The sequence below is a fragment of the Vigna umbellata genome, chromosome 1 (genome assembly GCF_029865625.1).
Source record: "Vigna umbellata cultivar VRB3 chromosome 1, Vumbellata_1.0, whole genome shotgun sequence".
Classification (NCBI taxonomy): Eukaryota; Viridiplantae; Streptophyta; class Magnoliopsida; order Fabales; family Fabaceae; genus Vigna; species Vigna umbellata.
Window position 1 is genome coordinate 70,040,737 of NC_142165.1, and position 26,528 is coordinate 70,067,264.

The 26,528-nt window shown below is 36.4% G+C and overlaps 1 protein-coding gene across 1 annotated transcript; it reads right to left on the reverse strand.

The window, feature by feature from the left end:
• Window positions 1-15,947: 15,947 nt before the first annotated feature.
• Window positions 15,948-22,334, reverse strand: LOC124823031 (uncharacterized). The gene is made up of 3 exons (XM_088104124.1): window positions 21,888-22,334; window positions 17,144-18,867; window positions 15,948-16,334 (listed from the first exon to the last, which is right to left on the reverse strand). Exons 1-3 carry the CDS (start codon window positions 22,215-22,217, stop codon window positions 16,190-16,192), a joined length of 2,199 nt encoding a protein of 732 aa, XP_087960250.1. The 5' UTR covers window positions 22,218-22,334; the 3' UTR covers window positions 15,948-16,189.
• Between the last annotated feature and the right edge of the window lie 4,194 nt (window positions 22,335-26,528).

Consider the following 26,528-nt stretch of genomic DNA (forward strand, 5'->3'; position numbering starts at 1 on the left):
TCCCTGCACCTCCCATTTTACACTTTTGCCCTCATTTACTTAGTGATTTCTCAACCACCAGTAATCTTCTTAACCTTCAACAACCCTAAATGGTATAAACCCTAAATATCATTGTTACTGTACATGCACCCCCTTCACTGTTATTTTTCTGACTTTCATTTTTCACTCCTTCAATTCTTTAGTGCACTGTTATATTGTTTTCTTCAGTTCTTCATTTAAGATTAAAACCTAACAAAAAAAAAATCAAATTTTACAAACAAAACAAAAATTCTTAAAATAAAATATACTAATTTAATAACAAAATAACACAGTCCAGGACCGAAACCGTAGAGACCCTAAACCGAAAAATACAGTCACAAATCGAACTGTGGTTGGCCTTAGCCGCAGTTTGAATTGCAGAAAACCCAGATCCGCACTTCCAAGTGCGCCGACGGCCATGCACCTCCAAAAACTAACCGTAAATCCACCTGCGGTTACTATATCACGCAGATCCAACTGCGGCGCAACCATATGCGCACTTCTAAGTGCGGCAGCCATTAACCGCAATTCCATGTGCGGTTTGGCCTGCAACTCCCGCCTAGATCAAAGCACATATAAGCACAAACATTTTATCATTTTCCTTATCGCATATACTAAAGAACAACCATAAATCAAAATAAAATAACTAACCTGGACGTTGATGTACAAGAAGAAAACACCCTGCAACCACGACACCAACGATTGAAGAAACGAAGGACGAGAGCTAAGGCACCAACAAGAAAAACAGTGAGCAAAAAACTAAACAGAGGGGAAGGAAGAGCACTCATGTTCCAAAAATTGTGAAAAAGGAGGGAGGAGGACAGAATCGTAGAAAGGAGAAAGGAGAAGACTCAAGGGTAGGGTTTCACATGAGATGTGACAGAGAGGAGAAAGAAGTAGGGGTGTAGGGTTTAAAGTGAGACGTGGCTAAGGAAAAGTTTCAATTTTATGAGTGGATGAGTCAACATTTTTAGAAAATCAATGCTCATTGACATAACAGAAGTAGAGTTACGGGTGGGGGTACAGTTGGAATTAAAATAAAATTAGGAGGTACAGGATGAACTTGGTGAGGTGCAGGGAGAATCACTCTAATAATTGTTATGGATGTATGCGCGAATATGTATCGCATGACGATGTATTTGGAGTGTAAAAATCACGATGTACTTATACTATCTTTTATTTCTCTGTGTGTGTATATTGTGAAGAATAACATGCTAAAGGTAATATGCATGCACTCGTGTATCTCGGGCAAGGGAGATTCTAATTAAGATTTCGTTAAAAATTACTATGATATTTCCTATATTTTGGTTATGGTCGATGTTATATATGTTTAATATGTAATGTATGTCTTAATGTTTAAGTCACTGTCTTCGTCACCGTTCGTGCTAAATACCTATTCGGTTAAACTGGAAGGTTACCTACATAAGGTACTTCAATGCCAAAGGCAGTGAACCTTCGACATTTTAGAAAAATTAATGTGTATCAAATGCAATCACATATCTTTATATTACAAGCCTATATTTGTAGTTTTCAGAATGAGCTTTGGATTAACGACAGCCTAATCATGGCCTAATTGTTGATAATCACATTTTACTTTAAGCTAATTAGTGTTAGTAGTAATCTCATGATAGTCAGACTGTGCAACCCATCATTGATAGATGATCGTCCGGTCTCTCACGTAAACATGATCGTGCAATCCTACAATACACAACCCCCCAAGTCTATCTTAATAAACAAAGGGGTTTATGATGAGTGGCCATCTTAGCGGTATAATGGGTGGTTTTTGGTTATTCATGACCGTGCGATGTTTGGGGCTGAACGGTTCGTGTCGGTTTGGCCGTTAGGAAAAATGTTATGATTATTGATCTTGTGACACGTGGCGAGTTTGAATTTTTCGCGCTCCGGGAAACAAAACATTATTTGTTATGAACTGTTAGATTTAACATGATCTGTTAGATTTAACATGATCTGACGGTTGAGGGTGATCCGCTTGAGGGTTCCCTATGCCTATAAATAATATTAGGCCTTTCGGTCATTTTCACTATTACTCTGTTCTACTTTTTGCGAGCAGAGCGTCCATCCTTCTTCTTTCTACTCAGGTAATAATGGAAATCATTGATCTTTTGTCGTCTGAAGAGTTCGTAGGGAGAATTGGCCGGGGGTATGCGGATGATGAATCGTTCAGGTCAACCTCTGGTTCTTCTTCCATTTTGGGATCAACCAAGCGGTCATCAAATTAAGTTGGGGATCAAGCAGATAATAACCCGCGGTCTACTGCACGGGTAACCACAATTTTTATTGAGACGAATGTGGCCCTTGATACTAATGCATCCAATGAAGGGGAGCAAGATGTAGGTGCTCTTCCAATTATTGTCGGTTATGAACGGGCGGTGCATAAGGTGGGCGAGTACGATACTTGCTTTCGTTCGGGAAATCATCTTCGTTGGTCTACCGACCGATTCCCCTTCATGAAGTCTCCAAAGGATGGTGACAAGTTTAACTTGATCATTTGCAAAGGAAATGAGTGGGTATTCCGTGGGAAGTAAGCTAGTCTTAAAGACTTTTTCTACATGAATTTTTACATGTTTAGAGAGCTCTTCGTTCATCTCCCTTTGGACGATTTTCAAATGGGTGTTTTACATGAGCTCAATGTCACACCCACACAGTTTCATATGAACGATTGGATTTTATGCAAGCGTTCGTGGTAGTGTGTGCGGCCTTAGGTATCACTCCCACCCTTGATGTGTTCCTGCACTTCTTTCGCACCTGCCTGATAGCTAAGAGAGGGTAAGTTTCACTCATATTTGAGTAAGGGAAGTGACTATTTGCCCTATATGCCGCTTCCTTTAAAGGTTTCAAAAATAAGTTTCTTAATGTTGGAATAAAGGATTCTTCTCAGGATAATATTTTTAAGGAGATTGGTTGGGTTATGTTTGCGTTGTACTAGACAAGTAATCAATGAGGTTGACTTTGTGGAGCTAATCGACAAGCTTCCATGTCGCCTTTCCTATAGAATTCTTGTCAACCTCATCGATTCTGATAACCTTTGTAACGAAGTGTTTGATAAGATGTTTATTTTGTTTGTTTTAGTTAATTGACCATTCTTGCTAAAAATTTTGGCTTCTTTTCAGACGTAATGACTTCCTGCAATCCAAACAAAGGGCTTTTCAAGAAGTTGTTTGCCTCGTGCGTTGTTCCTAGCGTGTAGCCGCATGTTCGGCCTTCACCTATGATGGTTGTGTTGGTGACCTCAAGGGAGAGGAGTACCACCTTGGATGTATGTGTGTGCATTGGAATGTTTATTTTCTAGGGGCACAATAAGAAGAGACCATCCAAAGTCTGCTGAAAATTGGATTCACATAAAGAAAGGTACATAGTGAGTGAGACTTGACATTTGCATGACATCGTACATCCTTTTTGCATTTGCATATTGCATCTCATGTTTAAATGGAAATGTATCATCTTAACTCTAAGTTCTATGTTTGTTTAGTGACATTTTCAAAGCATACTGTGAATATCTATTTATGATTGCTTGTTGGCAAACTTCACACATTACATAGGGAGACTTGACACTATGGCCCTTAAAGAAGATAATTTTTGAGATGTACATAAATAAGATAGAAAATATTTTTGTTAGGTTTCTATAGTGACACTCACTACACTTGGTTACCGGAGAATTGTCTGTCAAAAATGTAAAAAAAAATATTGAAAAAAAATGAGTGAATAAATTGACACCCATTTGAGACTATATGTTACTAGGGAAGAAACACTCCTTTGAGACTGAGTGTCGCAAGAAAAAAAGAAAAATGTCTTACCCTTTAAACGAGAACGTATTAAAAAGATGAAATTAATATATATATATATATATATATATATATGTATATATATATATATGTATATATATGTATATGTATATATATGTATATGTATATATATGTATATGTATATATATGTATATGTATATATATGTATATGTATATATATGTATATATATATATATATATATATATGTATATATATATATGTATATATAGATATGTATATATACATATCTATATATACATATATATATATATATATACATATATATATATACATATCTATATATACATATATATATATATATACATATATATATATATATATATAGGGTTAAATATGTTTTTAGTCCCTCAACTATCATGCGATTTTAGATTTAGTTCCTCTTTTAAACTTTGGTACACTTTGACCCTTTTTCTTAAGGAAACTATAATTTTCGTCCTCCAAAACCAATGCCGTTAAAATTAGGCTGAGCTGGCTAACGTTTGGCCACGTGTGATGACATGTTTAATGGCTAACGTTTGCCACGTTGGTATCTTGCAATGGAAAGTGAGAACAGTGGTTTAGACCACTGGTTTATCAGCTTGAACCTAATGTCAACCAATGTTTGGTTAGAAGTGTGGTCTGTATGCAGTTTGGCAAAGACAAAACCATCATTTAAGCTGGAAAGAAGGGTGAAGAGCAAAAGGTTGGAGTTGGTCTTCTTGGGCATTGGTGTACTTGGTCATGTAAGTTGATTTTTGTTTTTCATGGGAATAGAGGGATGAATTGGGGATATAGGGTTTTGTTGGGAATAAAGGGAACTAAGTTGATTTACTTTCGAAATCATTGTTGAAGGGAAATGAAAGCTGACAGTGGAGGAATCAGTTGCACGCGAAGGAGCATTGGTTCTGGAATGTCCCAAACATGCGGATCCTCCTCTCACTTAGCTTCCAAAATCTGTGGTTGTGGGGAAAGAATGTTGTTGTTGAAGGCAACTACATTGAAGAACAAAGGAAGACTATGTTTGAGATGTAGAAATTGGACAGTAAGCGAGAAAATGTTTTACTTATTGTGATGAAGTTTTTATTAATGATTGTAATTTTTTTGTAGAGTAATTCAAAATGTAACTACTTTGAATGAGTTGATGAAGGAGATTATGAAATTCAAGGAACCTTACAAAGGAAGACCGAAGAAGTTGAAGTTTTTATGGAAAAGGAAAATGTTGTATTGGATCTAAGGAAGAAGAACGAGAAGTTGAAGAGGAAATTAGAGCAAGAGAGAAAATATTGGAAAATGATGTTGCTTATGTTTGTTTTGTCATGGGCATTAACAATGATGTTTTGTATTATGTTTTTGTTGAAGATAAATTGTAATTAGTATGGTAATTTTTAAGTGTTTAATTCAATAAAATATTGGAAGTTGAGTTCAATTATCCCTTGACAAGGTATATTATGTGCATTTGTATGAACATTATTGTTGTGCTTTTAAATGAAACATTTTGAAGATATAAGTTGATGTTGTATCACGTGTTTTGTAATGACCAAATCTCGTACCAAATGTCATTGAAGAACATATTAAGTTCATTGTTATATGCTTTCAAATATGGAATCCTAACATTTACTTCAAAACTTCAGATTATAAACATTCCTATTGCTTGTCAGTTTATCTGATACCAAATCTCATACTAGAAACCAGCACCAAGGTTCCTTGACAGGTTCATGTAAAAAATAATGTTATTTGAAATTGAACACAGTAACATGTTGAGGCACTGGACTTGGCAAATGAAGCTGGACTTTTAACAAACAGTAGGTGCATTTAGAAGTCAGATTCACAATATGTAAATTTATGAGATATGAATCCCCTTATGCCTTCAAAATAAGTAATTCCAACAACCAATTTAGTGCACAATGAATCAAATGGACTATGAACATTTAATTTCACTCCACGACAACAATCACAAATTGAGAACAATTCAAAAGTTGTCCTATACCATTATATACGAGAATTCATTTGCCTACAATGTTCAAGTGGTCCTTAGCACTTTAATGAACATTACATGTGCTACTAGATGACAAAAAAGTGGTAGAAAAATAATGTACTGACTACTAAGTTATTACCTAGGTGGGTCACATTCAGTACATAAAAGCATTAAAAATATCACATGCCTACACTAAAAGTTCAATTGCTACTAGCTTGAGACCGTACAATTTGTGCAGGCAGTATTTTTGTGGATGTTCTTCTTCCCCCTTGACGACTAATTGCCCTAGTGGATGTTGTTCTAGCTTGTGATCTTGATGCAGCTCCTCCATCTATGGCAGTTCCCCTTCTTGATGTTCTTTCATCTTGTGTTGTTGATGCAGATCCTCGTGTAGTTGAAGTTTGTCTTCTTGATGTTCTTCCAGGTTGTGTTGTTCTAGAAGTTCCTCTAGTCGCACTTGCCCTTGTGGTCCGTCAAAAGAGTAAGGTAGTTAGAATTCACATAGTTATAAATAAGAATTTAAATAACATAATACTAATAATTACCTTGCTTTTCCTTCCTTTTTACAACTTCTTACATTATGTCCATATTGATTGTAGCTGCTACACTTCATACTAATATATTTCTTTGACAACTTTGAATGACTGACATTCTAACATGAACAATTTACAACCAAATAAAATCAACAATAAACGAACACCAAAACTAAAAAATTACCTTCCTTCACACCAAATGCAACAACCACAACACCTACAACAAGCGCTTAAGCAAATTGATCGAAAACAAAAACTAACAAACTCACCGTAATCGCGATTTTCGATTTACCTTCAACATAAAAGTAACTTACGAACCCTAATTTTCATTCGTGTAAAAAATTCCCAATTTAACTAAGTAAGGAACCCTAATTTGCTTCAACTGAATTACTCACTGACCACAAGTCATCAAACATGTCATAAAACATGACAAACGTTAGCCAACTCAGCCTAATTTTAATGGCGTTGGTTTTGGAGGACGAAAATTATAGTTTCCTTAAGAATAAGGATCAAAGTGTACCAAAGTTTGAAAGAGGGACTAAATCTAAATTCGCATGATAGTTAAGGGACTAAAAACATATTTAAACCACACACACACACACACACACACACATATATATATATACAACGATACTAGCTTAGGAATTTCATCAAATAGGTGGGAGACAAATAAACAAATTTGTTAATTCCAAGAATTACCAAATCTGGCTCAACACATATTACCAATAAGAATTCAATGTGATACAAGAAGACTCATCATTCATACAAACTCTAAAATAATAATTACATTACAAATTGAAAACAAACAGGACAAACAAACTAAATAACTACATGCAAAGTGATAAAGCGCTTCAGGTTAGAAGTAAAAATGAGAGGAGGGATTATTATGGGAAGGCAAGAGGGAATAATAGTGACTAGAAAGGCTATCTGATAACATTAATTTCTAACTTTTAATTGTGTTAAGTTTTTTGAATAAAAATCAACTATTCTTTAGCTTTTATCTTGCTTAACTCTCAACTATGTCTTGTTTTTGTTATTTGTTATATTTTAGTTATTTTATACTTGTTTTACCTTTAATTTATGTTTAAGTGCATGAGATAAGTATAGGAAACAATTATGGTGGAGGAAAACAAGCTAAAACTCAAGGAAACATGATTAAAGAACCGAAGATGAATTTTTAAGCAAATACCCATGCCAAGCACCACTAAAATGGCGCCCAACGTTGGAAAGTAGAGAACAAACAAAGGTGTAGAGGTTCAAGACGTTAGATGACACAAAAAGGGTGCTAGGCTCCACAAGTCTCGTTGGGCAAGAAGACAAGTTTGAATAGGTGGCCTTGGATGGTCAAAAATACTTGTTGAATCTTTTGGCAAGCGTACCAATAGTCAACTGTTGTATAATGATTTTTAAGTAAAAGTATCGATCCTACGAGGAACAACTTCAATTAAATAGATAATTTTATCTCAAACAACATATATACAAGGATATAAAATCTGATTCATAATGGATTTTTGTAATTTATATTAAGTTGCGTGAAGGTAACATAATAACAACAAATAAGCTAGAGAAAATTTAATATGAGAAGTTGGGATTGAATTCATCTATCTCACTCGTCTTCCATCTGGATGAATATAAACATATAGCATCTGAAATTACCAATATTGATGCAACACACAAAAGTCATTTATACTGATTCATCGCGTATAAAATTCTTAAGATCAGTTCCTTGAATATTGATTCCTCACATATCCAACAAATTGTCCAGCATTATGGTCAAGTGTTATAAACAATTGACAAACTGAAATTTATCCCTAGCATCATAGGATATCAAGTATTCTTGTTCATATATGATTTTAGAAATACTTTCCAGTCACATCTAAAACCCACATTCATGAAACTATTGATCAGATATAATCAAGCACTAAGAGTAGAACAAAAATACCAATATTGAATAAAAACAGAAAGCTATATATAAATATCACCAGATTACATCCGAGTTCGAATCAATTACATTAAATCTTTCTTAGATTGGGGCGAATTGATACAAATGTACACAATTTAAAACAAAAGTGCCAAAATTTCATATGAAAATTTACTACTTTTTTGCACTTATAAGTGGATCATCAACTCTGAGCAATGGTTGTCAGCGTAGGGCAGTGGTATAGCAGAAGTTGCTCTTTTCACATTTTAATTGATGGCATGTAGTAATACTGAAATGGTATTGGGTAGTGATGTCGCTGACATGACAAAATAAGGTATTTATTCATACTTCTTATGAGGGTTTTGGCTCATTTCCTCTTTTGCATGAGTTATGTTTGCCTAAGGTGCTTAGGCGGGGCCTTTGAAGGCTATCAGGGGTGCTGAGAAGCTCTCTATTCTCCTTCATGGGTCTCCATCTTCATCTATGACAATTTTCCCCTCTATGGGTTGAAGAGGAAGAGGGGTTGCGAATTGGAGATGAAGACACGAATGAGAGACACAATTGGAGTGTGGAGTAGATGCTAAGAACCTTGGGATAGGGCTTGCATCTTCTCTTTGGTTTCAATTTCTTCCCTATATCTTCATTTTGTAAACCCTAGGTTTTCTACCATAAGAACTAAATTTATTGTTGAAATTAAATGTAATGAACTTTTTTCTTGTGTATTTTATTGTGTTAAAACATGTTTTTCCAATTCTATGTTAATATTTGATTTCTATGCTTAAAGCTTGTTATGACTTATTCACCCATGACTTGATTGTTGGTTTTTGAGGTGTTGGAAATATCTTTTGAACTTAGAACTAAAGTTAACTACCTAATGGAGATTATATCTAGGAATAGAACATGATTCATTAATAATCTGAAGACTCTTAAACTTAATGCATGGTGCTTGTCCAGGTACTTGATGAGTTATCATAGATTCAAAGTCACTAGGGATAAAATTTGAGTATTTTGTGAGTTTACTGTGATATGAAATTGGAATTGAAATGATTGAGAATGTATTAGAATGAAATGGTGAAGTCTAATAGTGACAATCATAAATACTTTATGTTAAATTTATGTTGCACATAAATTGTTTGATAAAAATACAATTTGTTTTTGTTTTTTTATAAACATTGTCGTCTAACCAAGTTATAGATTGTAAAAATTGTCATGTGTTACATAAATTCATTGAGAGAGAATGATAAATATTTATTACTTATTAAGTGTTATCGACATACTTGTCATTTCACTCTAATACTATCACTGGAAAAGAAAACGCCAATCACTATTGATAAAAGTGTTTGACTTTGGTAACAACCCAAAATTGAAAAAAAAAAACCCTAAATCCATAAAATCAGATAAGGAAACATAAAATAACAAATTGATAACAAACTATGAAGAATTGAGAATCAAACCCTTTAGTGAGACAAATTCTCCCAGAGTGATAATATTGGGTTGTTAATCTATTTTTATGTGGGTTGCGAATATTAAAGATAGTAATTTTAAAAAATAAAATACAAAACCTTTAATAAATTAAAAATGAGATGAACGGTGATATTATTAAAATACGTAATATTAATAAAATAAAGAACAAGTCATATACTAAAGAATTTGATGAACATTAGTAAACTTCCCTTCGTGAAGCACTTAAAACATATCTTTGTCATATACCTGGACACGGATACACAAGCTTCATCCACGTGTCTGTGCATCAGAGGTTTCGACACACCTCAACTTGAAAATTTTCTTAAATCTTTGGTAGTATTGGATATATATAGTAAAAAGAGACCCATACTATTGTTAGGGAAATCCAACCGACCACTTGACCGTGATTAAGGTGGTAAAAATACATAAACTTGTTGGTTGTGGGTGTTATTCTTAGATGCTCACATAGGATTTCAAAGGCCTTTAGAAAGACCCACTGTTTTAATGAAGCTGGCTATGTGCCACCCTTATCATTGCATTCGAAGTCGGACAAAGAAAAAGAAACATTAAGGTCATTAAACACGTATTCGTACACAAAAGTAAAGTCAACATAACATGACAGGTTTTTTGAACACCCTATCACTAGTAGAACAAAATTCAACAAATTCTTCAAAGACATATACTAAAACAAGAAACAAAATCCTTCACTGATAACATGGAAAGGAAGCCAAAAGTATAACTAACAACCTTCCCCTAAACCCAGAAATACTTGAGATCGTTAATGGGAGGAAATTTTGTCCTTTTACCCTTCTTAGGAGACTCTCTTCATGGATTCATGACAACTCTGCAAGGTAGGTTCATTTGAAGAACCCTCTCTAGGAATAGAGTCAATGTGACTCGAGAGTTGTCATCCACAATGGTAATAACCTCTGGTTCAACCAAAGCATACAAAACGTGGGTGAGTGTAGAATTTCAAATCCGTTTTTAATTTTTGAATTTCAAATTATAGTGTTTTACTGCTTAAAATAAGTTAATTTTTGTCTTCTAATTTTTATAAAAAATTCAATTAAATTTCTAATTTTTATTTGATTCAATTTACTTTTTTAATTTTAAAAATAATCCTACTAAATCTTTTTTTGTTAGAATTATGCATTAAATCATTCTCTCTAAAAAATAAAATTAATTTAAATATTTAGACCTTTTAAATAGAATAATTTGATGCATAAATTCTAACAAAACTCTAATGTTAATTTAATGAAAAAGATCTAATTGAATAATTTTTAAAAACTAAATGACTAATTTAAACCAAATCAAAATTAGTAATCTAGTTGAATCTTTTATAAGAATTAGAACATCAAAATAAGATTTTAACCTTTAAATCTAAAATACCATGTCAAAAAATCCTACATTTCAATTCTTTTGAATTTCTTTATCCATACATGTTGAGGTTAATCAAATTTTCAACTATAATAACTGTTTTTTGAGAGTTAGCTTTTGTTTGTTTCTTCTGCTACTTATACTGTTTCATTCATAATGAGAAATTCGCTTTCTCAAAGTCTTCTTCTCTTTGCACTAGTCTTTGTAATATTCTTTCTCTTCTGCATATTTCGTTTAACAGTGGTATCAAGAGCTCGGTTGCGTGGCCCTGGAGCAACGGTGAAGTTCAAGAAACTCATCAAGGAAGAGTCTCGTGGCAGCAATGGCTGGAGTAATTCATAGCAACCTGCCGGTGTTTGATGGCAAAGGCTATGACGACTGGTGTGTCAAGATGAAAGCAATTCTTGGCTTCCAAGAAGTGGATGATGTTGTGAAGAAAGGTTTCAGAGAACCTTTAAAGAACGATACAAATGAGATGAAGAAAGAATATAAAGAGAACAGACGACTGGACTGTAAAGTTAGGATGTTGTTGCATCAGTGCATATCTGCGACAAATTTTCCAGAAAGTTTCGAAGGTTGCCACGACAAAGGAAGTATGAGATATTTTGCAAGAAGGTTATGGCAATTCTGGAAAAGTGAAGAAGATTAGATTGCAGTCTTTACAAAGACAGTATGAGCTCCTGTGCATGGGGAACAAGAAACCATTGTTGAATACATTGGGAGAATCCAGGTTATGTAGAATGCAATGAAGTCTTGTGATAAGGCTATGAAAGATAGAAAGATAGTCGAAAAGATCCTTAGAACTTTAACTCCTCAGTATGATCATATAGTGGTTGCCATAAAGGAGTGTAAAGATCTTGAAACCATGAGAATTGAAGAACTGCAGAACTCGCTAGAAGCACATGAACAGAGGCTGATCGAAAGGAAAAATGCTGAAAAAGGCATGAATCAAGCCTTACAAACCAGAACTAACCAAAAGTTCAAAGGTCGTGGAGTTGGAAGAGGTAGAGGGCGTTCAAAGGGTGGACAAACTAGAGGGAGAAACACAAGCTTCTCCGAACAATTCTCTGAAGAAAATGGCAGTGATCAGAAAGAAGTAAATAGAAGAGGTGGAAGGCAGTCGAAGGGAAGAGGCAAAGGCAGAAAAGGCTACGACAAAAGGAATATCCAATGTTTCACATGCAGCAAATACGGTCACTATTCCTCGGAATGTTGGCACAATGAAGATGCGAAGAGAATCAAGAATGGTGAATCAGCCAACCTTGCGCAGGAAACAGGAGACTCTGAATCTGATCATGTCGTGTTGATGAGCACAGTGGAAGAACGATGTAAAAGATTGACCTAGAACAGGTGTAAGCGAGAAATGATTCATTTGGCGTACAGGTCTCACGAAGCACATGTGTCAATCGTAGATAGTGTAACACATGCATTGGGTGATCGAAGACACGTGTCTTTCTCAGATGAAGTGCGACATGCAGCAGATGATGATGAACTACCTACACATGCGTTACTCTCAAATGACACAAATGGTGCGGTGACTGATGACTCATGCAGCTGGTACTTAGACACGGGCTACTCGAATCATATGACAAGGAGACGAGAATTGCTTGTGAATCTTGATTCAAGTATAAAGAGATGCGTGAGGATTGCAGATTATAGCACCATTATGGCAAAAGGAATTGGCAGAGTCTTGATCACCTGTAAGAATGACAAGATTTCCTACATGGATGACGTGCTATACGTCCCAACAATGAAGAGCAACCTGCTGAGTTTGGGAAAACTCCTGGAGAAAGGATATATTATGTCTATGCATCAGCGACACATAGAATTGTTTGACAACAAACAACGCTCAGTGATTGAAGCGTCACTCCCCAGAAATAGAACCTTCAAAGTGAATTTGAATGTTGCAGCAATATAGTGCTTATCGGTGATAAATGATGAAGAAGAGAGATGGACTTGGCATTACAGATTTGGTCATCTGAATTTCAAGAGCTTGAGAGAATTGAATAGCAAAGGATTGGTGCTAGGAGTACCCCTGATAATTGCTCCAACTAAAATCTATGAAAGGTGTGCTATAGGGAAACAAACTACGAGAAAATTCAAGAAATTTGCACTAAAGAAAGCAAAACAACCACTTGATGTAGTTCACTCAGACGTATGTGGCCCTTTTGATGTGTCTTCACTCGGAGGTAATAGATATTTCCTAATCTTTGTAGATGAATGGACTAGGAAAATTTGGATTTATTTGCTGAAAGAAAAGAAAGAAGTGTATTCACATTTTGTCAAATTTTGTGCTATGGTGGAGAGGCAATCGGCCTTGCAGATCAAGACTTCCAGAACCGATGGTGGTGGTGAATTCAATTCTGGAGAAATGAAAAGGTTCTGTGATGATAAGGGAATTGTGCATGAGGTGGTAACTCCATACACACCCCAACACAACGGCTTGGCTAAAAGGAGAAACAAGATGCTACTTGACATGACAAGATGTATGATCAAAGGGAAGAGGCTGTCACATTGTTTATGGGGAGAGGCCAACAAAGGCTTTGTCAAACTGCACCCCTGAAGAAGCATGGTCTGGAGTAAAGCCAACTACACACCATTTGAGGATTTTTGGATCAGTGTGCTACAAACATGTGCCGGATGAAAGAAGAAGGAAGCTGGATGATAAGAGTGAGACTCTTATTCTAGTTGGCTATCATCCAGCAGGTGCCTACAGATTGTATGATGCAGTAAAGAAGCAGATTGTCATTAGCCGAGATGTGATGGTGGATGAGGCAGCAACTTTTGACTGGAAAGAGGATCAGGCAAAGCCAGATGTTGTGTCAAGCTGGTTAGAAGATAAGAACTCTACTGCAGAACAAGTTACGACAGATAGTGGAATCAACAATAGAAGATCTCAAAGAACCAGATTTCCATCTACCAGACTTTTAGACCATGAGGTACTCACGGATAATGATATAGCAGGTTCTGGTGATCTAGTTCATTGTGTGCTCTTAGCCGATGCAGAAGCCTTGACTTGGGAGTAGGCGATTGACATAAAAGAGTGGAAAGAAGCTATGTTGGAGGAACTGAAAGCTATCGAGAAAAACAAAACCTAGGAAATGGTGAATTTGCCTCAGAACAAACAACCTATTGAAGTCAAATGGGTGTTTAAGACAAAATACAAACCGAATGGAGAAGTGGCAAAGCTTAAGGCCAAGTTAGTAGCAAAGGGTTTTTTACAAAAACCTGGAATAGATTTCATTGAAGTTTATGCTCCAGTAGCAAGACTTGAAACCGTGAGATTGGTGATCGCTGTGGCCAACTTTAAAGGTTGGAAAATCCATCAAATGGACGTCAAGTCTGCGTTCTTGAATGGGTCATTGGGAGAAGAAGTTTACGTGAGACAACCTCTAGGTTTTGAAAAAGAAGGAGAAGAGCAAAAAGTGTATAGATTAAAAAAGGCCTTATATGGTCTCAGACAGGCACCTCGAGCCTGGAACAGTCACATCAATGCTTTGCTCATCAAACTTGGATTTCAGAAGTGCACTGTAGAATTTGGAGTCTATGTGAAAACCGGTGGACATCAAGGTATGTTGTTGATCTGCTTGTATGTTGATGACCTGCTCATAACAGGAGATTCGGTGAATGAAATTGAAAAATTTAAGAAAAGGATGAAAGAAGAGTATGAGATGACTGATCTCGGAAACCTGAGCTATTTTCTTGGACTGGAATTCAAGCAAACATCAGATGGTATGTTCCTACACCAAAGGAGATACATCAATGAGGTTTTGAAGAGATTTAGCATGGAGAACTATAACAACACCTCAATTCCAATCATGGCAAACTTGAAACCGACTAACCAAGCTGATGAGAGGAAGGTGGATGCAACTCTGTATAAGCAGATTGTAGGATCACTAAGGTACATCTACAACAGTAGACCAGATATTAGTTATGGAGTTGGGCTGGTGATAGATTTATGTGCGATCCAAGGCCGTCACACCTAGCTGCTGCCAAACATATTCTTCGGCATCTAAAAGGAACTGTAGGTTTCGGCCTTTTCTTTCCTAAGAAAACTGATAGCATGAAAGGGGTTTTGGAGGCATGGTGTGATTCAGACTAGTGTGGTGATAAAGTAGACATGAAAAGTACATACGGATACTTATTCAAATACTTGGGAGCACCAATTTCTTGGTGTTCTAGGAAGAAAAACGTGGTTGCACTCTCCTCATGTGAAGCTGAGTACATCTCCTCTGCAGAAACAGCATGCCAATGTGTATGGTTGGAAACAATCTTTGAAGAATTGAAACTTGAATGTAGAAAACCAGTGCAGCTTTTAGTAGATAATAAATCTGCTATAAGTCTGTCCAAAAATCCAGTGTTTCATGGAAGGAGTAAGCACATTGAAACCAAGTTTCACTTCTTGAGAGATCAAGTTAACAAAGGAAGATTGGAGCTGATATATTGCTCAACAGAAGATCAAGTTGTTGATGTTTTTACTAAAGCTTTGAGGCAGAATAGATTTGAAAAATTAAGAGATTTGCTTAGTGTTAAATCCATAGAGAATTTGGATTAAGGGGGTGTGTTGAGGTTAATCAAATTCTCAACTGTAATAACTGTCTTTTGACAGTTAGCTTTTGTCTATTTCTTCTGCTACTTATACTATTTCATTCATAATGAGAAATTGCTCGCTTTCTCAAAGCCCTCTTCTATTTGCACCAATCTCTGTAATATTCTTTCTCTTCTGCATATTTCATTTAACAGTTTAACAATACAGCCCATTTTACAATAAAAACTTTTAAATTCATCAAATAATGAATTATTCTCTTACGTTACCGATCCAAGGAGACAATAAAGGAAGCCCTCAAGTCAGACATTATACAAACATCACAATCACTCCCAAGCATAAACTGCCAGATAATATACAGTAGTAACAGCATTCTACAAATTATCAAGGGAAAACTGGAAATCAGAATCAAAGCCATATTATTCCCCTACTCATTCGACAAATAACAAATTTCCAGAAAGAACGGGCTATACTACAGATTACAAAAGTAATCATAATACAAGCGAACAAATAAATGGATATGGACTACAAGAAAATAATTTAGTTACACCTTACTTTGGGGGAGTTGAAAGATTGTTCTCAAGCATAAAGGAGAGATCATGCATCTGTGACATCAGCATCTCTACGTCATCTTTTGACCCTACTGCAGTGGAAACATCTCCAGGGTTTTCTCTCTTGACATCCACTTCAGCCACACTAAACATGCAACAGATGCAATAAATTTCTATTTTTATAATAGAAAATGTCAATTAAGAAATAACGTTAGTGAGAAGAGTGTGCAAAACCCACATCAATTATCCGAGGCATCAAGAGTATAAATAATTTAAAATTAAGAACTTCCAAGCCTCTAGTGTTTTCAGGGAAGATCTTTCCTCAATTCGTAATCAGTTTCTAGATTTCAAACTTGAGAACAAGGTGGCTTTTGAGAGAGGGAGTATTGTTAGGAATGATCTTAAGGAGCATCTAAAATGGAAAAAACCTCTACAGGTTTATTATAGAAAGAAAAATAGGAGAAAGGGTGAAATTTAAATAATAGTAGACTGGGTCAAGTTGTTAGTTATTTCAGTTAAGTCTGTTGAAAGCCTTGTACATACAAGACTTCTTCCTCTTCAGTGTTTTTTTCAATGTTTTTGTCTTACCGAGTTTCCAGTGTGAAAAGGAGAGTGCTCCATTTGGGGGTATACTTTGTCTACCTTTGTTCTTGTAAGAGTTTTGAGAATCAATACAAAAATTATACAGTGCCTTTTTCTCGTTCTTTGTTAGGAATCTGTTATCTTCTTTTTAGTTCAAGAGATTCCAAACAGTCTCCATAGTGGATCTCAACCGTGTAGACACCTCTTTTGTTGAACTATACAATTAGCACTAAATGGTAACTGAGTGACTGAACTCAAACTCCTAAAGGTGTTGAAAAAACAGTCAAGTACACCTGGCACTCCGAAAGTGGTTCAATTGAACTACACATAGTTATATTAAAATATTGGAACCAACAAAATATCAAGTCTAACCTGTTGGAATAAGCAGCTTGAAGAGAACTCGGTGAACTACCAAACTGTCCTGGAAATAAATCATGCTGTGGAAGCCCGCTAAATTCTATATTTTGTGATCCGATTGACAAACTGAGTAAATTCGTTTCAGATGTCCTTTCAGCAGAAGTCTGATTTGCAGTTTGGTTCAAAACATTGCTGGAATGATCTTGCGTAGTGGCCAAGCTAGTAAAATCATTCCAATCATCAAATGAATCAATATCATTAGTAGTCCTGGTATCATTTGTTTTGTTGTTGCTGTCTTGCCATTGGTTATCTTGATTCCAGTCAAAACTATCATCAGCAAAAGCATTAGTACCCTTTTCTGTTTTCATGTCATTAAGATCAGCAGTAACTTCAGCATATGTCCCAGTCTGGGCAGTAATCAAAGTGTCGGAAACAACACTGGAAGGATTGTGTGAAATAGCTGACCCAGTAAAATCATTCCATTCATCAAACGAATCAGCCAATTTATTAGTAGTCACAATACCAGTTGCCTTGGTATCAATGCCCTGCCACTGGTCATCTTGCATCCAATCAAAATTACCAGAAGTACCAGCAGCACTTTCAGCTGTTCTGGTATCATTACGATCCTGGGTCAATTCAAATGTATCAGTCTGGTTCATTATCTCTGAGTTGGATACACCAAAGGATGAATGTTGTGTATTGACTGAGCCAGTGAAGTCATTCCATGAATCAAATGAGACCACAGCTGCATTAGCACTGATGGTATCTGTTGTTTTATTATTGCTATCTTGCCACTGATGTTGCATCCAATAAAAATCCTTGTTGGAAGAGCTATTAGCATCCTCCGGTATTTTGGCATCATTAAAATCAACAGAAAAGCCAATATTTCCAGTCTGGCCAGTTGTATTTGAGCTGGTAGCAGTACTAGAAGGGTCTTGTGTGCTAGCTGAGCCAGTAAAATCATTCCATTCATCAAATGAAAATTTATCTTCAGCATTAGCCACGGGATCAGTTGTCTTGTTATCACTCCCTTGCCTTAGGTCATCTTGCATCCACTCAAGATTTCTACTAGAACCACTAGCACTGTCTGTTGTTTTAGTACCAATAGGATCAATGGTCGATTCTGATTTCCCAGTCTCGGCATGTAACATAGAGTTTGAAGTTCTCGATCCATCACCCTGAATATAATCATGTTCTGTGGATGCTGAGGGATTGAAATTGTCATTCTCCTTACCACCAACGGAATCTTTCCAGAATCCAGGTGCTGTATCCAAATCAACTTTAGAATGATCAATAGATTTGGACAATTTGTGAATAGGACCAGAACTAGCTGATGTAAAGCTGGCCTCCCAACTGGAAAACGAGTCACCACTCAGATTTTCTGCAGACCCTGAAGCCACTTCTGAAGCTTGTACATTCTGAAACAAACTAAGATTTTCATTCGCTTGGAATGTGTTATCTATAGCAGTACCCACCTGTCTTCCAGAAGCCAAGTTCTGTTCAAACACATCTGAATCAAATTCTTTCCGGTCAAAATAACTATCAAGATCAACTCCAGCCAAACTTAATGAACTTCTTCCCAGAAAAGCTGCAGAATCTGAAGTACTCAACTGAGCTATCTCGGCCTCGGAAGGCCATCTAATTTCCAAATCCAGCAGTTCAGATAGGGGAATCTCATCTTTTGATTCATTCCTCCCCCTGTTCCATTCATTTTCATCCATCACTGGTGCCACCATCTCCTGTTAACCAATGCTCAGAGTTATCACAACAATACATAAAACACTTCAATTTGTTAATAAAAAAATAAAGACAACCTATCATCGCCTTCAATACAAACCTTTATTGTATTGTTTACCATGGTAAAACTCCAATTTAGATTGGAAAATATTCTGGTACAAGTCTCTAGGGGATCCTAACCAGAGCATTCAATGTATATTTTCCCTTAAATAAGGTATTGAATATCTCCATGATACCGTTCAGCTCTGTATTAAAGGTTTTTGTATCCAATATGACAGAAAGTACTTTGTTGGACACCTTACAGACCTCCATGCATCTCAAGTAAAAAGTGTAAGGATGCAGAGAACACAACATGGACCCCATAGAGGAACATCTTTAGATTCCTTCCTTCTTCATAGGATTCTATGGTATAGAGAAAATTCTAGAAGGTATTTTTCAGATGGAGATTGAAATGGAGTTGCCCATTGTTTCCTGTTATGCTCTCTAAAGTAAGCAAAAATTCTCTAGTGAAAACTGAAATTCGTAGAAGTTCATACATCATCTCTCTGGTTGGTCTACTATCTTCTTGAAATTCAAGTCTACAACCTCTTATAACTACACTAAATGTAACTAATCGCGATAGTTAATCTTCCCTACAATTTTTCAACATCGTCTAATGTGTAATGGCAGCCGAGCTCTACAACAGGTGTTGATCTAGTGATAATAGTTACTGGATATTATCCAACTCTTTGATTATATAGGAGTTTGCATCTCAATGGGAGGAGGATTGAACATCCAATTGTTGGAATTGTCATGAATACTAAAGCCAAGTAACATTAAATGTCCAGATCGGTGGCAATTGGGGTTTTCAATATTTATTAGGAAGTGTTTAACCTAATGCGAAAGTCTCCTCACAACTGAGTTCAAGTAAGTTAAAGCATAGTCACACACCACAAACACACACACACATACATATATGTATGTATATAATTTAGAAACTCTTGATTATATACAAATTTCCATACTTATAACAATATTCTTGATTAAATAGGATCAAATCCTCATTGTTAGATATATTATATCTTTTATCTTTATCTTTTATCTTTTAGTTAGTTTGTTATTATTTTCTTATTTGTATTTTGAGCTTAGCCCATATTTCTTCTATTATAAATAGAGAACCATATGTGTGTATTTAACACAAGGGAGATTAATCCCAAATATAGTTTTTCACTATATTCAACATGGTATCAGAGTTAGGTTCTTTTGAGGAAAAATTTTCTGGTGCCTCTGCCACTACATCCGCTGGTGCTGGCGGTGGCACCATCTATTGCTGTTGGCGGCGCCGTCGTCTACCGTTGTCACTACTGGAGTTCTAGGTCGTATATGCCTAGCTTGCTACAAATATATCTTCGGTCTTACATTACTATAGACTTGGTGAATTTGCCAACCAATTATTCAATGAAGTTAACAAATCTAGTGGTGATGCTTTTAGACTCTAGTTTTTCTCTTACCAATGACAACTCACCTTAATGTATTTTATCCAATCATGAAAGAGTGGATAAGAGGCAATGTGTAATTCTACCTAGTTGTCATATACAAGGCGCATTTGGGAACTTTGTTCAAATTTAATCTCTTCCAGAAGTTGTTTTAGCCATATGAACTTAGAAGTGATTAATGTTACTGTCCTGTATTTTGCTTTTGCACGTGATCTTGCCACAACATTTTGTTTCTTATTTTTCCATGACTCTAAATTACCTCCCACAAGAACATGAAAACATGATACCCTGAAGTAGAACATTTATTGCTTGATGACCCTGCCAGCGTCAGAATATGGCAATTTGAGGATTTTTTTATATTACAAATGAGGCCATTTCTACTAACCCTTTTAATATACTTTAGGATCTATACAATTGCATCCCAATGGTCTTAACAATTAGTGTTTAAAAATTGACTTGCTATGCTTACTGGAAAGGTAATGTCAAGACAGGTCACACTGATGTAATTTAGCTTACCAAATAACCTTATGTATCTCCTAGATCAGAATAATGTTCTCCTTGGGCAGGTACAAGTAGAGGCGTTTGATAATATGCCTGGAACTATTCTCACTAGATCAACCCACATTGCGGAGCTCAATAGTCATTATGCATAGAAGATGTGGCCATCACTTTCACAAAATCCTATGTATAGAAGAGATTGATATATCGCTGGAATTGTTCTCACTAGATATTCTTAGTAAACCAACAACCCTCATTGCAGAGCTCAATTGTCATTGTGCATTAGAAGGTGCTGCTATTAGCTATCACTTTCTGTAACATTTCATGCAGTTATGTGAGGCTGTACACTAAATCCAATTTGAATTTCAAGAAGATAGGAGATCACCTAGAGAGAAGATATACCAACTTTTATGAATTTCGATTTCCACTGGAGTATTTTCACCCAATGGTAGAGTGCATAACAGCAACCAAAGAGCAACTTCAACTCAACCTCGTCTAAAAAATACCTCTATAATTTTCTTTATACTGGATAATCCTGTGAAGAAGGTTCCTCTGCGAATCCATGCCCGGCTCACAGGTCTGCACCCTTTACTCGAGATGCATGGAAGTATCTAAGGTTTCCTGCCATATGACTTTGACCAGAACAGAAAACAATACTAGACTGCATCAAAGATTTTTCTAAAAAATAAGAGCAAAACTTAGACGTAGTTCTTAGGAGGTTTTAGTATTACTCTCCGATCGAAATTGGAGTTTCACCTTGAAAACCAATACTGACATTAAAGGTAAGCATTTATTACACATATTGTCATGGTAAAATTCAAATTTTGATAGAAAAAACACGCTGAAAGCACAGATAGAACTCCATCTAAGATTTATTTTAAAACAAATCATAGCCTAGCAAAACGAACTATCATTTATCTACTTCTCTTTCCTATTTGCATTATAAACAAAAGAAAAACGGGCATTATGTCAAAACAACACCTATAATTTCCAATTTTCAGCATTAAGAACATTCCTAATAGTAGAGAAAACACTGAGATTGGTATTACCGATCCATCGAGTTGAAGGGATTCGAGTAGCCACCGATAGCCAATGGTGCTCTTGAATTTGATAGGTTCAGGTGGGAGGTCCTTGCGGGAATTCGTGCCGCAAAATACGCAGACGAAAGATTGCACGTCGCATATGAGTCTGCCATTGCAATTCTTACAGCGAAGATAAGACGGCGAGGGATCCAACTTCGATATTGTTTCGGAGACGGATGGAAGCTTCGGGAGCGAAAGATTTTCCTCCTTCTCGGGTTCGTACCACGAGAGGTTCGCCTCTTTGCGGAGCAGAATCCGGAGCTGCTTTATCTGATCTAATGGCATTTCGAACGCCATTGTGTAGGGTTTTAATTCGCAGTGTCTCTCGCTTCTTCTTCGATTCAGTGAGGAGACAAGTGAAGACAGGAAGAAAAACAATGTCAGATGCGATTTGGTTTGCAGAACAGAATTACATGCTTGTGTTAAACGGTGCCGTTATGGATCAATCGAGTTTTCAATTTTCTTTTTTTCTTTTTCAAAAAAGGTAAAGAACAAATAATTATTTGTTTTAAATAATTTCATTTATATATAATTTGGTCATGAAAGCCGTTTAAAGTGCATCTTTTACATGGATTAAATGGAGTTGTTAATTTGAGGTAGGGTGAATAGGTGACTTTATCATTTTTGAAAAAGTTTGGTTTAATATTTATTTTGGTCTCTCGAATTTTATAGTGGTCTTACCTTTTAAAAAACATTTAAAGTTTAAAAGTGTCTTATCTTGTGTGAAAACGGTTCAAGTTAGTCCCTTTTGCTTACGAGTTTCGAAAGTTAACGGTGCAGCTATCTTGTTGGCCAAAACTTAATGAGTTGTCTATTTTTTCATTTTGTGGCACGCTGAGGAAAAATGACGTGTCAATTTTGAATTTATAAAAAAAAGTTGATGAGGTAGAAATGTTATGACGCGAGCACATCAGTAGCCAGAAGGAAGAACCCCCAAATCACAAAACCTGCAACCAGAAAACAGAATGCAATCGCGACTCGTCTGCATCAACCATCAAATTTCATCAAACCAGAATCGCGCTTTTATCGCAAGTCGCCGCATTGCCAACACCACGCCAACCTCCATGTTCCTCTCCATGGTGAAACCTTGTCCTCCACCATCTTCGTTAACCTGTAGAGAAAACTAAATCACAGAGATCCCTAGCACCAAATCCAAACCCAATCGAGACCAGCGTTCCTCTACGCGAAACAAAACCTTAATCGCATCTCGCACTTGCAGAAAAAACGTAACCAAGTCTTGTGCAGTTCGTCTCTTATGCCACGATGTCATCAAAAGCTTCGCTGCTGCCACCATAAGAGTTCATCCCACCACTATGAGCTTCAAGCCACCAGAAGCAGCGCCTCTACCAATTCGCAGAAATCCCTTCGCGACGCAGGCAAGCAACTTTTTCCTTTGCAATTCTTAAACCCTAATTTGGGTAGAAAGGGGCTGCCACATGCCAAGCCCTCATTGGCGCGTTCATCCTGAGTTAACTCCTTTTCTTTTAACCCTATGTCAAAACATTTCCACCTCATCAACTCTCTTTAAACAAATTAAAAATTGATACGTCATTTTTCCTCAACGTGCCACGCAAATGAAGAAGTGGACAACTCATTAAGATTTGGCCAGCGAGGCAGCTACACCGTTAACTTTTTAACCGTTTTTAAACAAATTGGGACATTTTTAAACTTTTTTTTTAAAAGTAGGACCACTTTGAATAATGGTCATGATTCGAGGGACCAAAGTAGGTACTAAGCCAAAAAGTTTCTTATAAGTCTATGTTGTTCTTTAACCAATCGGAAGTACATGTTAAAGGTGCTCCGATGTTAAAGTTAGCTCAAGTTTGATTGGTATAACATAATAAATGGGTAATAAAAGTCTCAATAACTATACATTTGACGTGTATTTATAACTTTCTCTATGGGCTTTTGATTAGGATCGCCCTAATTGCGACTCAATTCTCTTTATATATGATTATTGATTTGTTTATATTAATTAGATATTTAACTAAATATGATCGTGACTGATCGATTTCCTTTAGTTCCAGACGATCGGTCATGCTATTACAATTGGTATGTATTAGTTGGTACATATGGTACATATATAGTAGGGGGTATGTGGATGACATATTTCCATCATCATCGTCATAGGATCAAGGGTCGTTTAAGCGGAGTTTGGCGACAGTAAATAGAGTCACCATACTTGTACAGGCTATAAATAAGGGTATGATCGAGGACGAGGGTCTGGACAATGCGGAGTGGGCGCATAGTCGGGGATATTCACGTCGACACTACAGATGAGGGGTACAAGATAATTCTTCTAAAAGTTCTTAGATATGAGTGGGCCACACATGAGGTTCACGAGTATGCTACCTACTGCCAATGGGGTAATGATATAGTGGACCTTGTCGACCAAACTTACAATATGAGGGATGATATTGATGATGATGTTGTGCATCTCTAAATGTGTCGAGGCAACGAACGAGTCTGTCATAGTCAGGACAATTCGAAGTTGGGCTTATTTTTTGCTTACCCATGTTTCTTTATAGACCTATTTGTGCCTGTGACGTTCAAAGACTTTCAAGTTGGGGTCCTACGGGTGTTGAAAGTCATTCCCAGTCAACTTCATCTAAACACATGGGTATCCATGTAAGTGTTCGATATTTTGTGCAAGGCTTTAGGCCCAACTCCTACCCCAACTTTATTCCTCCATCATTATCGCACTCGCCCTATTGCTTGAAAAGGATGGGTTTCTTTAATAAATGAGACTAATTGAGACCTTTTCCAACTTTTCACCGCTTATTATAAGGGCTTCAAATGAGGGTTATTTAAGATTGTTATTTTAGCCAAGGGTTGTAAATTGTTCTTATAAGGGAATGATCAACTGAACTTCCCTCCATACTGAACCTGAAATCCTACTCATCGAACTCTTGAGAATCGTCAATGATGACCCCTAAAGAAAGATGTACTCTTGGGATTTTGGAGTAGCTTCCCCCCAAACTCTCAACCAGAGAACTTAATAAATGCTTCTGCTCGTATTGCTGCTTTCTCCCATTGTTTGACAACTTTATCAAGCTATGTCCTTAGTTGATTCGCATTAACATCCACATGCCAGATTTTCCACCTTAGTGAAGGTTCACCTACTTTAATTGGGAGCATAGCGTTCGTGCCATAAGTTAAGTTGAAGGGAGTCTTCCTTATTGATCCGTGTGGCGTGAATCGTATGCCCATAACACTTGCGACAACTCATCCACACATGTTCCTTTGGCTTGTCCCAATCTTCTTTTTAACTCGACCACTATGATTTTGTTCATGGCTTCCGCTTGGTCTTTCCTTGCAATTGCTCTAAGGAGCTTGTAACATGTTTATGCCTAACTCTTTATATAACTCCTTCAACTTCATGTTTATGAATTATTGGTCTTTGTTAGTGATTATTGTTCGAGGAAGTCTAAATTGGTAGATTATGGTCTTCTAGATGAAGGATTGCACGTACTGAGTGGTTATGATAGATAAAGCTTTTGCTTCCACCCACTTGGTAAATTAATCTACCTCCATCAAAATAATCTTCCTTTGAGTCCTACTGACCAAAAACAAACTGGCAATATTCATCCCCCATTGCACAAACGACTAGAGGGAGACGATGTTTTGAAGTTTTGAAGAGGGTGTCTTGATGTCATTATCGTGCTCTTAGCATCTGCTACATTTTTCAAAAAACTTCTCTTATACTCAATCACTGGAACGTCAAGGTGTTGTTGTACTCAGGCACAATAAGGCTAAGTTGTTCTTGTACTCACTGAATTCTTCCTATACTCAAGTATTGGAACATTGAGTTACTCTCATACTCAGTCACTAGAATGTCAACTTGCTCATGTACTCGCGTATAACTAGAACATCAAGCAACTTTTATACTCGGTCACTATAATGTTGACTTGCTCCTATACTCGGTCACTAGAATGTTGAGTTTCTCTATGGGAGCAACGAACTTAACCACCCTTTCATCTCAATGAGGTGGAGTTTGATATCTCTTCGACCTTTGAGACTCTTCCCGCAGTCTAATCTGGTGATCCAAATATTTTGGAGATCAAGATTATTGCTTCTTGTAGTGGTGTTGAGAGACTTTGCTACTCAGACGAAGTTCAACAATTGCTTCTTGGAGTGGTTGTGCAAGACTCTTGTACTCAGACGAAGTTCAACAACTGCTTTTAGGGATATTCATGTTGGATAACTATTTATTTCTCCATTTTGTCAAGCTTTTGGTTCTTTTATTCAAGTGTTGTATTATTATGAAACTCTTTGTTTCATCGTTTCTTCTCGTATGTAGGCTTTGCCATGGACTTTGTGAATGAGATCTAGATCAAACCAGAGTTTTTTGTTTTTTGTGTTTTTCATCAAAGTTTTGTCTTGTCAAGCTCTAGTAGTGGGGGATCCCCATTTCTTGTGAGGGTGATTTCGATGTTTTCTTAAGGAAAATATTGTGGAAAGTTTGCTAAGTAGACTTCTAGGAAAGAGAGGTGAGCCACAATGAACAAACTTAAGAACCTTAGCTTTCTTAGCTAGAGTTTTCGCTGACCCTTTCATACAATTTTCCTCATAAAAATGTATGCTTTTGATTTGATGAAACATCCTTAG